The sequence below is a fragment of the Euwallacea fornicatus genome, chromosome 26 (genome assembly GCF_040115645.1).
Source record: "Euwallacea fornicatus isolate EFF26 chromosome 26, ASM4011564v1, whole genome shotgun sequence".
Taxonomy (NCBI): domain Eukaryota; kingdom Metazoa; phylum Arthropoda; class Insecta; order Coleoptera; family Curculionidae; genus Euwallacea; species Euwallacea fornicatus.
The window spans coordinates 970,759-984,195 of NC_089566.1; the positions used below are offsets into that span (position 1 = coordinate 970,759).

The following is a 13,437-nucleotide window of genomic DNA, read 5'->3' on the forward strand; positions in this document are numbered from 1 at the left end:
TGGGACATTCCATTTCCTTTACATTGAATTACTCTTTTATGCAGAAATGGATTTAGATTTTATACAAAAATCTGTTAAAACTCGTCTGCGTATAGTTCGTTTTTATTTGACATTTTCAAATAAATGTTATATAAAAATATTGCTTAACTTTTTGAGGTCTATTCGTATTAAAAGGAAAACCCGTACTTATGTTACACCCTGTATATATTTTTTGTAAATTTTGTAAATTACATCAATGCTCTTTTTCTCAAAAAATATCTTATGTAATAGTCTAATTTTTTTGACAGTTTATACTTAAAAAATATGCTCTTTAATATTTTAAATTAAAAAACCAGGGTTGTCATTTAAAAAAATGGTCGGTGGCTGCATATCCGGACAACGATGACATCACCAAGAGTATAAATATTTAAAAATAAATTTATTTTTAAAAACTAAATTGATGTGTTCGAGGATTTTTTCTAAAACAGTTTTAATATTAATGATCTTATTCAATGCTTTACGCCAACACCGTGTAAATTTGGTGTCGCGAAAGTGAACGTAGAAATAAGGTAATTTAAGTGAGGTTAGGTACTCACTTATATTTTTCTTTACGTTTTGTCGTACCACAACACATTTTTTAAATTTTAAAGTGGAAGAAACGAGACGTGCAGATTCAAAATCGATCTTTTTGGTAATATTTTACCCCTTATATGCCTAACACATACGTGTCGAAAATCGGAAATTACATTTGCGAATGTAATAAATTTTCTTCGCAAATGTTAAATTTATTACGGCCCCTATCCTGACGGCTAACGATCCATCCGATTTCTACAGTCTACATTAACAAATATTGGTTAATATGGTGTGTGAAAGTTATCTTGTTTTTAGTTGTTATCATTATCTTATCTCAAGAGGTTTCACAAATATCCCATTCTTACCATTACAGATTATTATTTATGGGAAATGAATTGCAAGTGATTTTAATTTATAGTGCTTCAGTGTGCCAGAGTTCCAACCATGCCTGACAAGAGTAGTAATCCTGAGAAGAAATTTTTCTCCATGGGGGCTCACACTTTGTCTGTGCCTTTGGATCTGTTTGCACTAAATCGAAGAAGGCTTATAGAAGCCTTAAAAGAAAAAGCTTTAGATTCCATTGTACTTTTACAAGGAGGAGATGAAGTGCCTTTTTATGATACTGATACCACATACAATATTTTCCGGTAAGATTTTAACTAGACTGGTTTTTTATTAATATTTAAATATTTTCTTACTTTACTTTCACAGTCAAGAGTCCTATTTTATGTGGACTTTTGGTGTAACTCATGCTGGCTGTTATGGTGCAGTAGATGTGAAAACAGGAAATACTTATCTTTTTGTTCCAAGGCTTCCTGAAGAATATGCAGTGTGGATGGGGCCTCTTCTGCAGCTGAATGATTTTTCAAGCAAATATGGCATTTCACATGTCTATTATGTGGATGAGCTTAAAGGGATATTGGAAAAGTTAGGCAGGAAAATTTTAACTTTGAAAGGTAAAAGTGGGAAGGTCCTATCCTTTTGGAATTTGTACATTATTTACTAAAGATTTAGACGTCTTAGTAGTCATGAATGATTTTTAAAATTTGTTCAGTGCAAAAATTCCCTGCCAAGAATGATTATCAAGAAATATGTGGTAATTTATTGATTTCTGATATTTATTATCACTTTATGAATGATCTCTTTGCATTTCTTTTAATTCCTGGTGTGATGTACAGGGATTTTATAGCTTAAAAACCCATTGGATAAAGTAAAAAAATATAAGATACACTTATATGAGTGTAGTTACTTGTTTGTGAGATATTAATAATAGATCTAATTGTTAAATTAACACCTAACTGTGAAGGTTTGGTTACCAATTGACATATTGAGTTTGAAAGCATTCAAATTAACCATTTTTTTTATAGTAAGCAGATCTCTTGGTAAAAATATCTTTGAGATGGTCCATTTTTTTTGTCCCAGATGCATAGATAGTAAAAGCATTTAACATGCAAAATTTAATATTACCTAGTTTTTGGTGAATTCTGAGTTGATCTATAAATATGGTTCATACAGAAGTTCTTTAGGGTGATGCTGAGATATTACTAATTGTTTCGAAAGGTTAATTATACCTACAAATATTTGACATACACAGCAATATGGGTCCAATATTACTATTAATTGTTTTTGAAGTTTGAGCTAAATAACTCATAACCTTTGGGAATTTTAAAGAAAAAAAAATTGAAACTGTGATACTCTATATTTAAACTATTTGCCCTATTTGTGGTTGTTGATTATTCTCATAAAATTATGCGACCTTCTTTCTGATCATCTTATAACGTATCGAAAATCCTGTCGAAAACACTTGGCTATCGGAATAGGTAATGCAATATGAAATCATCATTAAAATTTTGAGAAAAATCCAAAACCTCTAGAGTGTTTCATTTAAAATAATCTGATATCTACTTCCAGTTTAACTCGTAGTGTCGCCATTTTCAAAATATGTTAGGTGAATTGCTGCTCATTGAACTTGAAATACTGGAAAAACTTCAGATTTTTTCTATTAGGATTTCTTTCGATTCTTGATCTATCCGTTCAGTTTCCAAAAGATAACTCTGTATAAGGGTACAGCGTACACCGTGAACATATTCAACGTTCAACACTGAATAAATTAATCTCCTTGTTTTTTTAAGGTGTTAATTCTGACAGTGGGTTAACAGCAAAACCAGCAACTTTTGAGGGAATAGATGAGTTCACTGTTGATGATGCCACACTTTTGCCTATAATAGCGAATTTGAGGGTTTATAAGACTGAACATGAAATTAGAGTCATCCGATATGTTGTTGCAGTTTCTAGTTATGCCCACAGACAAGTAAGTACTAACTAATTTTAATATACTTGTTATTATTTCATTGTTGCTTCAATCTTTCATCCTTTATCCTGGTTATTGCAGCTTATTTGCTATAAAATATAGGCACGTTTTCATCTCTGATAGGGATATATTAAGCTAAGTAAATCTTAATTAAGTAAATCAATTTAGTGGTATATTTGTAACAAATTTATTGTCGTTTTATATGTTTAACGTCAACTGAAATCCTTACCAATCTTCCTTACTAATCTTCAACTTAATCTGTAATTACATAGCTCAAGGCTTAGCCCTGACTTATAAGATTAATGATTGCCGATTATAATATAGTCTGACTGCCGTGAAGTAAAAATTAATTTGTGAACATAGCAGTTTATATCTTGTGGATTTCAATATATTGGATGTACCTATACTCCCAAAAACACGTCCACAACAAAATAAGCCGACTTAACTCAGTTGCCTCATGTGGGGAAGTAATTTGTTTTAACAGCAGAGGGCTTCAAAGTTAATTTACAAAAATACGTTTTTAAAACAATTTTGAAACACCTTGGAAGATTAATGTATTAACATGTTAATTAAGACACTTAAACACCTTACGCTACCCTATAGGAGTACTACAATGATAGATTTATACGTAGTTTTTACGTCTACTGGACGTTTGGAAAATTATTTATATCCAAAAACATAATTATTTTTTCTGTCGACTGATCATTATCACCCTTGTTTAATGTATCCAAATCGATCATTAAGGATTCACTTTAAGGCTTAATTTTTCAATTGTTTCAATTTAAAGCCGCGTTGACACGGGTATTGAACCACGATCGTGACTCACGCTTTCGTGGGGTACGCTTCGTGTCCACAGCACATTCGTGATGGAAGAATCGAAACGAATCGATACGAAAGACGCCACGATCATGAATTCAAATATCAAACGTATTAGACATTTTTTGCCCGAATCAGTCGTGGAGCGGTAATCGCCATGAATGGATTACGCATGAGTGACTCCGAAACTTTAAAATTTTTGGAGTATTACAGAAATGAACCTTCGTTATGGGACCCTATAAATGAGGGATATAAAAAAAAGGAAGCGCGTACTGCGGCAGCCAGCAGAATCGCAGAAGCATTAAATTTGCCAAATTTCACAACCGCTCATGTAAATAATAAATTTAAAAATTTACGGAGCTCGTACGCCCAAGAGCTAAAAAAAATAAGTGGAAGTGCAAAAAGTGGTGCTTCTACTGGAGATGTATATGTGCCAAAAGTTGTATGGTTTAAACAGATGGATGCTTTTCTGAAACCGCACGTAAAGTCCCGAGCTACACTGTCCAAATTGGTAAGTAAAAAATAATTTTTAATATTATAAAACATTTATATTATGGCATTACTCAATGATTCGCCATTGCTATAGCACTGTTCTTTCCTGGTCGAAATCCTGGCAATATTGGTCGCGTTTTAGAAATGCCTTTTTTGTGAGACTTCGATTTTGTGGCCTTTCTTCCATTGATACAAGACCACCATAATTCAGACCTTTCCGGTTGCCCGGAACACTCGTATGATTCATATCTTCCTCACTTAAAGGGCCAGGATAAATATAGGATTTATTGGTTTTCCTTAACCAGTTAGCAGCATGCCGTAATAATTGGGTCTGCCTTCTCTGGTGTGAAGTCGATGGACCTATTGATTATTTTTAATTTGCTGACGAGGGTATTGAAAGCATTTTCCGATATTCGTGACACTCTTGACGAACGATAATTAAAAAAATCTTAATTTTTCTGTTAATCCACGTTTACTATGCGGCTTTAAAAGATAAGTTTTTCAAGGAAATGCATCGTCTCTAACTATTACTCCAAGCTTTAGAATATTTAATTATTTTTTCCAAAGAATTGGACAAAGTGCAGTTGGCGAAAACGCCTCTGTCTGAAAATCGTGCTTTGGCTTCTACATCGACATATGCAATGCAATAGTTATGGTTTACTATGGCGAGCAAAATTATGCAATGATCTGTTTTATAATTAAAATAACCGAATGCACTTCTTGGAGGCGCTTTTATTATGATTTTTTCTCATTGATGGCTCCAATGCAAAATAGAAAATTTTATTTATTTTTAAATTCCGTTTCTATATAATTCGTCTCTTGCTTTGTACTCGAGATCTATAAAATACAACTAATATAATACACAGTACAACAGTTACCTAAAAATTTTTTTTTACAGCGTAGGGCACCAGAAGAAGTCTGCATTAAAATTAATGCTAACTGTGCTAAAACGGAATGCCCGCAAAGTAACATTCAATTTCAAGGGAGACATACACCGACGGAACCTGGACCTTCAATTGAACAATCTGCATATTTGGTTCAGCGGGAAAAACAATCTATTGAACTTCAATCTCATTTTACACGAGCAGCGTCTGCAACTAATTGTAAGTCCAGATCGTCCCCAGAGCCATGCTTAGGAACTCCATCAAAAAGACTTCCACTGAATAATCGCGTGATACAAAAGAAGCGACATATCGAATATGAAGCACCTGAAGTAATAATGGCTGCAATGGAAAAATTAGACAAAATTTCGGAAAGAGTGATATGTAAAGAAGACAACTTTGATCATTTTGGAAGATATATCACGTCTCTTTTGCGGAGTTTGCCTAAACAAAAAGCTTTAAAATTGCAGCAAGAAATTATTACTCGTGTACTAAACGCCCACATGTCGATTTCCAATTCATCGTCATTCACAAATCTCAATTATCAGATTGATGCTGATGTCTTTTCTCCCCCCTCTACGACTCAGGAGTCATGGATTAGTGAGCTGCCTACCGCAATGGACAGCTACTCAGAAACGAAATAACTTAGTATTTTTTTGTATTTATGTGTTTTAATATTGTTACAATTAAATTAAATGATGCGTGATAGGTTAAATTATTGTTTATATATTATTAACGTTATTAACGTTAGTTTCGCTATCACTGGTTACTTGGCTTGATAAACTCCTCTAACGAAGTTATTACTGCGGCTAGAACTTCCGGTAAAAATTTGCTGATGATGGACTTTGGTGTTTTAAAAAAGAATTCAAACCTTTTAAAATTGTCACCCTTTGCTAGATTAATTTCATTTTGGCTGGAAATGCATGTGGCATGTTGGCATTTTCCTTTTGTATTTTCAGAAATATCAGTTCCGACAAAAATTGCAATTCATTTTCTGACATGCGAAGCAAATTCTTAAAATCATGGCGGTATTGTCCTTGTAGTTCTTCGGCAATGAATTGCGTAGCTCCAGATATGTTGCGCTTTGAGATTCATTTCTTTACCCACCATCTAGGCTGTCTTCTTTTTTTTTATCTTTTCAATAGTAGCATGGTATGATTAAAGATAATGTTTTAAGATCTAACACATCACTGCAATAGCTTCTAGTGCACTCCTAGAGGCGGAAAGAGTGATTCATGATTGTGGGGCACTACCCGTGTAAACGCGGCTTAATGCACGATCAACAAACAATACTTAACGTTTACATGACACAATGAAATAATTACAATTCAAATTTTCATCATCTATCATTCTATTTTACGTCGTGGTTCTGTATTTGCCACTGGGATTGAATTTTCAAAATAGGAAACTTTCTTACTTCGAATAATACTCTCATGTGTGGTGGATTGCGTTCACTAGCCGCTGCCACACTTTGCTTCCTCTTTTTCTTTTTAATCTACTCCAACTAAAGATAAATCGTACAAGCGTAAAATTTACGAAATTTTGAAGCTTTTTACAATTTCTCTATTCAACCAGTTTCAATGGCCAGTGATAAATTGGTCAGCTGTAATTCCCCCAGCTTTCGAAATTCATCGTGATCAACGTTTTGCTGAATGTCTACTTTCCAATTTAAAATTTTTTACCATGTTGTAAATACACAAGATGTAGCTTTATTTGTCCTAATCTAACAGTGTAATCTAATTACAAGGTACAAATATTTTTACTACACACAGATTGCAGCTTTCAGCGATCGAGTGTGGTAAATATACTTTTTGCCGTATTAGGTACAATTATTTTTCCATGAACGCTTGTATGTTAATTTTATTGTATTCTGTAAGTACAATTCAATATTAACGTATAGTAAAATGTTTAGCGTTCATGTGCATCCAAATATGAAAAAACAAATGTCGACAAACACGTACGGTAAAACGCTACTTTTAGGTTCCAAATCTGTGTGGCAAATCCTGTTTACCACACTGTCGTAAAGAAACAACGCACCGTATGCTTGTATGTATAAAATGATTTATTCTGTAGGTAATGAAGTTTGTAAAACCTGGAAAGTATGAGTTTGAAGGAGAAGCAAAATTCTTAGCGGAATGCTATGAAAAAGGTGATAATGAATCCAACTGGAAGCTACAAATATAACTATCTTTTTGAACTCTATAGGTGGTTGTCGACACGTATCCTACACCTGCATTTGTGGATCTGGAGTTAATGGAGCTATACTCCATTACGGTCATGCTGGTGCCCCCAATAATACTCGTATTAAAGACGGCGATTTGTGTCTTTTTGATATGGGAGCTAATTATTTTGGCTATGCTGCCGATATTACTTGCACTTTTCCAGGTAATTCAAATATAATAAAATAATGTAGACTTGTATATTTAGGTTTGTTTGTAAATTAAGGTGCGCCGTTCGGTGAACATCGATTGATTTCCTTAACAACAGGCATAATGTGCAATAATGTCGACAGATAAAAAGCAAATAATATCCTCCAGTACCTCCAAATACATTTCCCTTGTTAAATTGCCATACGAAAAAAATGTTCTAGCTAAGCGATCTCCAGAAATACCTGTCCATACGTTCAATTTTTAAGAAGTTTGAGTATGGATTTCATCTAAAATTTTTGGATTATAATCTACCTAATAGCGACAGGTATGACGATTGACAGTGAAATTACGAAAGAAAGTACGTTTGTATGAAAGACAGATATTGAAAAAAAATCTGTCTGCTGTTAGCCGTATATTCATACCTTTACAAAATTCTAGCCACCGATCGAAACCATCTTTATTCAATTGCTGGATTAAACCAATTTTGTAAGAGTAAAATTGATGATGTTTCAATTTCCGTTAAATAGTTATTCTTCCTATGTTAGTAACAGTACTCGATTTTTTCGTTCTAGATAGATGTGTTTGCAGCAATTTGTACTAAAATTTTCGTCTCAATGCTCTCATTTCTGGCTGGAAATTAACGTTCAGCATTCCGTTTTCTTGTTGGCTATAGATCCAGTTTGTCGGAACTTTAATACTTTAAAAAGAATTATCACACTAGATTCAGGGAAACAAAGCTTTTCAAATGCGGTATCACTTGCTCTATCATCCCTATTTGCATTTTAAGGGTTGTAATAATAGTGCAAAGGGGCGAAACAATGTCGAAGTGAATTTTATCGTTCAAGTTGTCGCTCTTAAAAATAAGATTGGCATTTCTCAGGGTTTATAGAAAAAAATATTGGGCACAAACTTGTCTGTTTCATTTTCAATGGGCCACCTTGTAGGTTTCGCTATGCACACGCTTGCATAGACTTGACTGACAATTTGTGTAAGAGTTATTTGGGCAGATATTGTCGCTTATGTCCAGGGTAGAAAATTTCAAGCATTTTATAGGAAACTTCAGTAGGTCTAGTCAGATGATTAAAAATTTTTCAGTGATTTTTTGTTTTTGAGCTAGAAGCAGAAATTAGATTTTGGCCATTTTTGAGAAATCAAAGTTATTTGGGTTTTAGCTACATAAACATTGGTTACATTTTTAAAAGTCTGAATTTTGTATTTTTCATCAGCTTTGAATCCGTCCGCAACGAGCATGCTACGATCTACTATGAGATTTTGTTAGATCTTCACATAAAATCTACAAAAGTTGTGATTAAGAGCGTCCCCAAAAAGTGTTACACGTAGTTCGTTGGCCTACGGTCTTGCAATTTGCATTAGATCAACTGCTTGCAAAAAAATGAGGAAAGATGAATAAAAGCTTGTTGAAAAAAAAGGGAGAAATGAGAGACACAATAATTGTCTTCTCTGATTTGCACATCTAATGCTGTAATATACTGATAAACACACCAAATGTCTAAATATTTTGCAAGAATTTTGAGGGGTGTTATAAAATTTTATTTAAAAATAGTGATAATAATGCCCAAAATCCGAAACGTCGTATTAAAAGTGGTATGGCTTTGTCTTACACTGGACAAAAATTCCTAAGCAAGAAGTAAAATTCATTTTCAGAAATGAGATTCAGCATAAATTAAAACTTTTAAAAAATTGTAAAACGTGGTTTGCTTTATCATTAAAATGAGCCTATTTTTCCTTTGTTCTAATTTAGCCAACTTCATATACGAAATAGATTTCAGGATCACAATAATCAGCAGCAAATTGAATAACCCTGTATAGGCACGGAAAGGTCTCGTAGTTTTACGAACAGCCTCGAGGTCGATTTTCTCGATATGTATCTTTAATCCATTTTTTTTTTGTAGCAAACGGTAAATTTACTCAGGATCAGAAACTGATATACGAAGCAGTTTTAAAATCCAACCGATCCGTTCACAAAGCGGCGAAACCGGGGGTTTCTTGGGTAGACATGCATATATTGGCTAACAAGACTTTACTGGAAGAATTGAAGAACGGAGGTCTATTGCAGGGCGATGTTAATGAGATGTATGAAGCTGGCGTAGCTGCAATATTTCAGGTAATTTCAATATTTCGTTCAAGAATAAATAAAAACGATGTTCAGAGTGTGCAACTCTGAAACTGTGTCGCGAAACTGTCTCAAAATTATCCGAACAAATCTAATTGAATTTGTCTACAACGAGTTCTTGAGCCTTTTTAATATAATCCATTCCCTAAATAGACGACGAAGCTATTTGCGATGTTTAGTTGGTACTTAGTTGAACCGCTTTGTTAGCCTACGTAATAGAATTGCGAAATAGTTTTAAAACACTAGGAGATAACATATGAGACGTTATCAGGCAGCGATTACTTTACAAAAGGGGCCAAAACACTAGGTGGTATTTACATCACTTCCCCTTGAAGGTAAACTAAAGTGGATCTTTCCTATACATGGAAATTTTCTTATGAATACCATAATAGAGTACACATATATAGTCGAATGGACTCTTAATTTTTAGGTCGTCTGATTTTTCTACGACGAACTATTAAAATTTATTTCCATTTTAATATCGTTTATTATTGACACGCAAAACCACCATTTTTGGTACGATGTTTCCAGGTATTCTTAAAAGAGAAGAAATCTCAAAATAGATGTCTTTGAAAAAATGGAGAATTTGTCAATGCTTAATTCCCAGCTTCTACGACATGCTCTGAAGGAATGCCGAAAGGCGATATTGGGGTCGAAAAGGGGAGGTGGTTTTAGTGGGTAGGCGAGTGACGTGTTGGTCTATCGAATCTCACCCTACCTGGCTGCATATCGAAGCCGGGCGTCTTAAAATTTCCACTTCCTGACAAAAAAGAAACTTCTGCGACATATTTTTTACAAGAAATATGCTTTCAGAAAGTAGAATGTTGTTGAAACTGAATGTTGCTTCTGTGTATACGAATATTTAGGATTAAAATAAAAACATTCGCAAAAATATAGAAAATATCTTTTGCCGAATTTTTTTAAAATGTACCTTCTTTATCTTCTCTTTTTATTTGATCTATATAAGAGCTGAAATATTAATCTATATCAGAATCGGTCATTTCAAATTAAATTGAGCCTGTTCTCATTTTAATTAATATATCAATTTATTTATGTGACATCATGATGTAGTTTGAACACAAGTGTAAACAATAAAAAAGCAAATTAAAGGTTTGAAATAGTTTTAAACAATACTGTGTAGGCGGCAACATAACTTCCTATATATATTGTAGCCCCATGGATTGGGCCATCTAATGGGCCTAGATGTTCATGACGTAGGCGCATATTTGAAAGGACAGCCCGAAAAGCCAACAAAACCCGGTCTAGATAAACTGAGAACTGCCAGAGTGTTAGAGAAAGACATGGTGCTAACCATTGAACCAGGATGTTATTTTATTGCCTCTGTAAGTCCATCCAATCAAAAACTAAGTTAGGTATTGAACAATGTTTGTCGTCTGTGTCAACAGCTTTTGGACAAAGCTCTAAGCGATCCATCGTTGAAAACGTTCCTTGTTCCTGAAGTTATTGAAAGATTTCGCAATTTTGGCGGCGTTCGTATCGAAGACAACATTTTAGTTACGGCTGACGGGGTTGAAGATTTAACCATTGTCCCACGGTCTGTGGAGGATATTGAAGATTGGATTGCCGGAAAAGTGGACGAACAGAAGTATTTCGATGCCCAGCGACTGTTCATATGGTGGCACACTGATCCTTCACGATTACACATGTGATGCATACTGTACAAATCACTTAAATATGTCATAAGTATTGACTACATTATTTTTTGAATTTGTATTGTATTTTTTGCATTAGCTGACAATTTATTCGTTATTTATTATAGAGGATTTACATATTTTATATATCCACATATTTACGTAGCCCGTTGATTAGAAAATTTTGGCAAATTGAAAAAGACGATTTTTTCAAATCTGGTATGCGGTCATAGTAGATTATCTGCTATATCCTGCAAACAGTTTCGCTGTTGTAGAATTGCATATTTGAAATCACTAATAATAATATCAAAATGTGAACCTCGAACGAATAGACTTATAAATTGATTTTCAAACTTCTACTTTAACTTTTCAAGACGTATAGAAACACCATATTTGACATATGTCGAATTAAAAATTTAGAATCTTCATTAAAAGTTAAGGTGGAGATGTACTTAGCAACCATTTCAGCGGAACTAAAATCGTTCAAAAGGTAGAACTCTCTTAAGTAAAAAAAATGTGATATTTCAAACGTCAATACCTCAAAAACAGTTAAAAGACGACGCATTTATATGGGGCGGGTTTTTTTTAAGTATAAATATCAATATCTTTACAACTGTAGCAAAAATGACAAAATTCAAAAACACGTTTATCATAATACGATGGGGGAAGATAATCAGAGGTATGATGAACTCACTACCCTCCACTAAATATACCGCAGCCACCCAAAGTTATTTTTTTTTAATGCACTCACTCTCACATGAAATGCACCACCCAGTAATACTAATAATTAAGTCTTGTAACTTTGGCTAAATAATGCTTCATAATGAAGTATCAAATTATCAGACTTTCAGTACTACATACAACATTTGTTAATTAAAAAATTAATAATGAGTGACATCGCCTCGTACGGCAATGCAAGCACGTACTCTTCGCGGCATGCTTTGCAACAAAAAAAATCTAAAAGGTCAATGACAAAAAAATCACCAGCATTCTTTCTTTTTTACTGAAAGTCTGATCATTTGATACTACATTATGAAGCATTATTTTGCCAAAATTACAAGACTTCATTATTAGTATTACTGGGTGGTGCATTTAATGTGAAAGTGAGTGTAGCATTGTTGCATTGTTGCGACATATCAGCGGAAAGCATTTTCGATAACTTTTTCAATGGTACCAAAGTTTTTGGAATTTCGTCCTCAAATGTATTCGATAATGCCTAGAATACAAAATTCTAGAATAAGATATCTAGGCGTAGGATTAAACAGTTATAAATCAGGAATAAGTAATATAACTGATAATTACTTCAAAGTTTTCTCATAATTAAATCAAACCGTAAAAATTGCCGCTCAATATTAACAATTTTTTATAATAGGTGATCGTTATCATCTTCTCCCATCATATCATACACGTGTTTTTGGAGTTTTCTATTGCCGGCGTAATTTTCAAGATATTGACATTTATATTTTTAAAACACCCACCCTGTATATACACGAAATATGTTTAGAATTTTATATCTCACTTGAAATTTCAAAGTTGCCATTGGTTTCAAATACATTTATGCACTACACGATAAGTACTTAAACTAGTAACATGTCTGTTTACCAGTTTTGAGAAAATTATTTTTTTATTCTCTACATTTTTCCAATGAATAGAACAAGTGAGCACCCTGCATATCTACTAAAAATAGCTTGATGTACTATATGTTCATATAAATGCAATATGTCTTCATATTCTCAATGATACTACTTTGTACTTAGTACCAATTTTCAATTTGGGCTAGCTTACAATAATATATTAAGTATGCTTTCGACTTAGTTTCAGTCAAATTGATTCTCTTCTGAGAAATAAACTTTACGACTTCCTATGTACACAAGACATTTATGAAAATAGAGCTCTAGTTTTCACTATGTGTTATGTGCGCCCCAATACATCGATAAACGTTTTGTTTTCTAAAGTTCTAAAAAAAAATTGAAATTAATAAATAAAAAAACAGGCATCCTGAAGGTTTTTACATGACAATATACTGAATATCTAAAAGAAAAGTAAGATTTTCTGCTCACGATGTAAAGTTCTGGATTCGGCTGACAAGTATCACCGAGCGTGAAATATAATTTCCCAACGAGATTTACATATCATTTTTTCTATAATTGAATTTAAATTTCAGACTACAATAGAACTCTTCCAAGACATATCGCTTAGAGGAGATTGAGAGAAGGTAATTTGGTCTCGA

General features: G+C 33.4%; 2 protein-coding genes across 3 annotated transcripts; both read left to right on the forward strand.

Annotated features, from left to right (window-relative positions):
- Positions 1-534: 534 nt before the first annotated feature.
- Dip-C (dipeptidase C) lies at positions 535-13,111 on the forward strand. Of its 2 annotated transcripts, none has more exons than XM_066296681.1 (9): positions 535-670; positions 971-1,199; positions 1,264-1,508; positions 2,685-2,863; positions 7,126-7,201; positions 7,258-7,437; positions 9,335-9,546; positions 10,728-10,898; positions 10,962-13,111. In XM_066296681.1, the coding sequence occupies exons 2-9, from the start codon at positions 997-999 to the stop codon at positions 11,223-11,225; spliced, it is 1,530 nt and encodes a 509-aa protein (XP_066152778.1). In that variant the 5' UTR covers positions 535-670; positions 971-996; the 3' UTR covers positions 11,226-13,111. The 2 variants fall into 2 exon arrangements, with proteins under 2 accessions (XP_066152778.1, XP_066152779.1); XM_066296682.1 differs by lacking the exon at positions 535-670 and adding an exon at positions 714-841.
- LOC136347051 (uncharacterized) lies at positions 2,870-7,119 on the forward strand. Its single transcript, XM_066296685.1, has 2 exons — positions 2,870-4,190; positions 5,070-7,119. Exons 1-2 carry the CDS (start codon positions 3,837-3,839, stop codon positions 5,694-5,696), a joined length of 981 nt encoding a protein of 326 aa, XP_066152782.1. The 5' UTR covers positions 2,870-3,836; the 3' UTR covers positions 5,697-7,119.
- Positions 13,112-13,437: the final 326 nt, after the last annotated feature.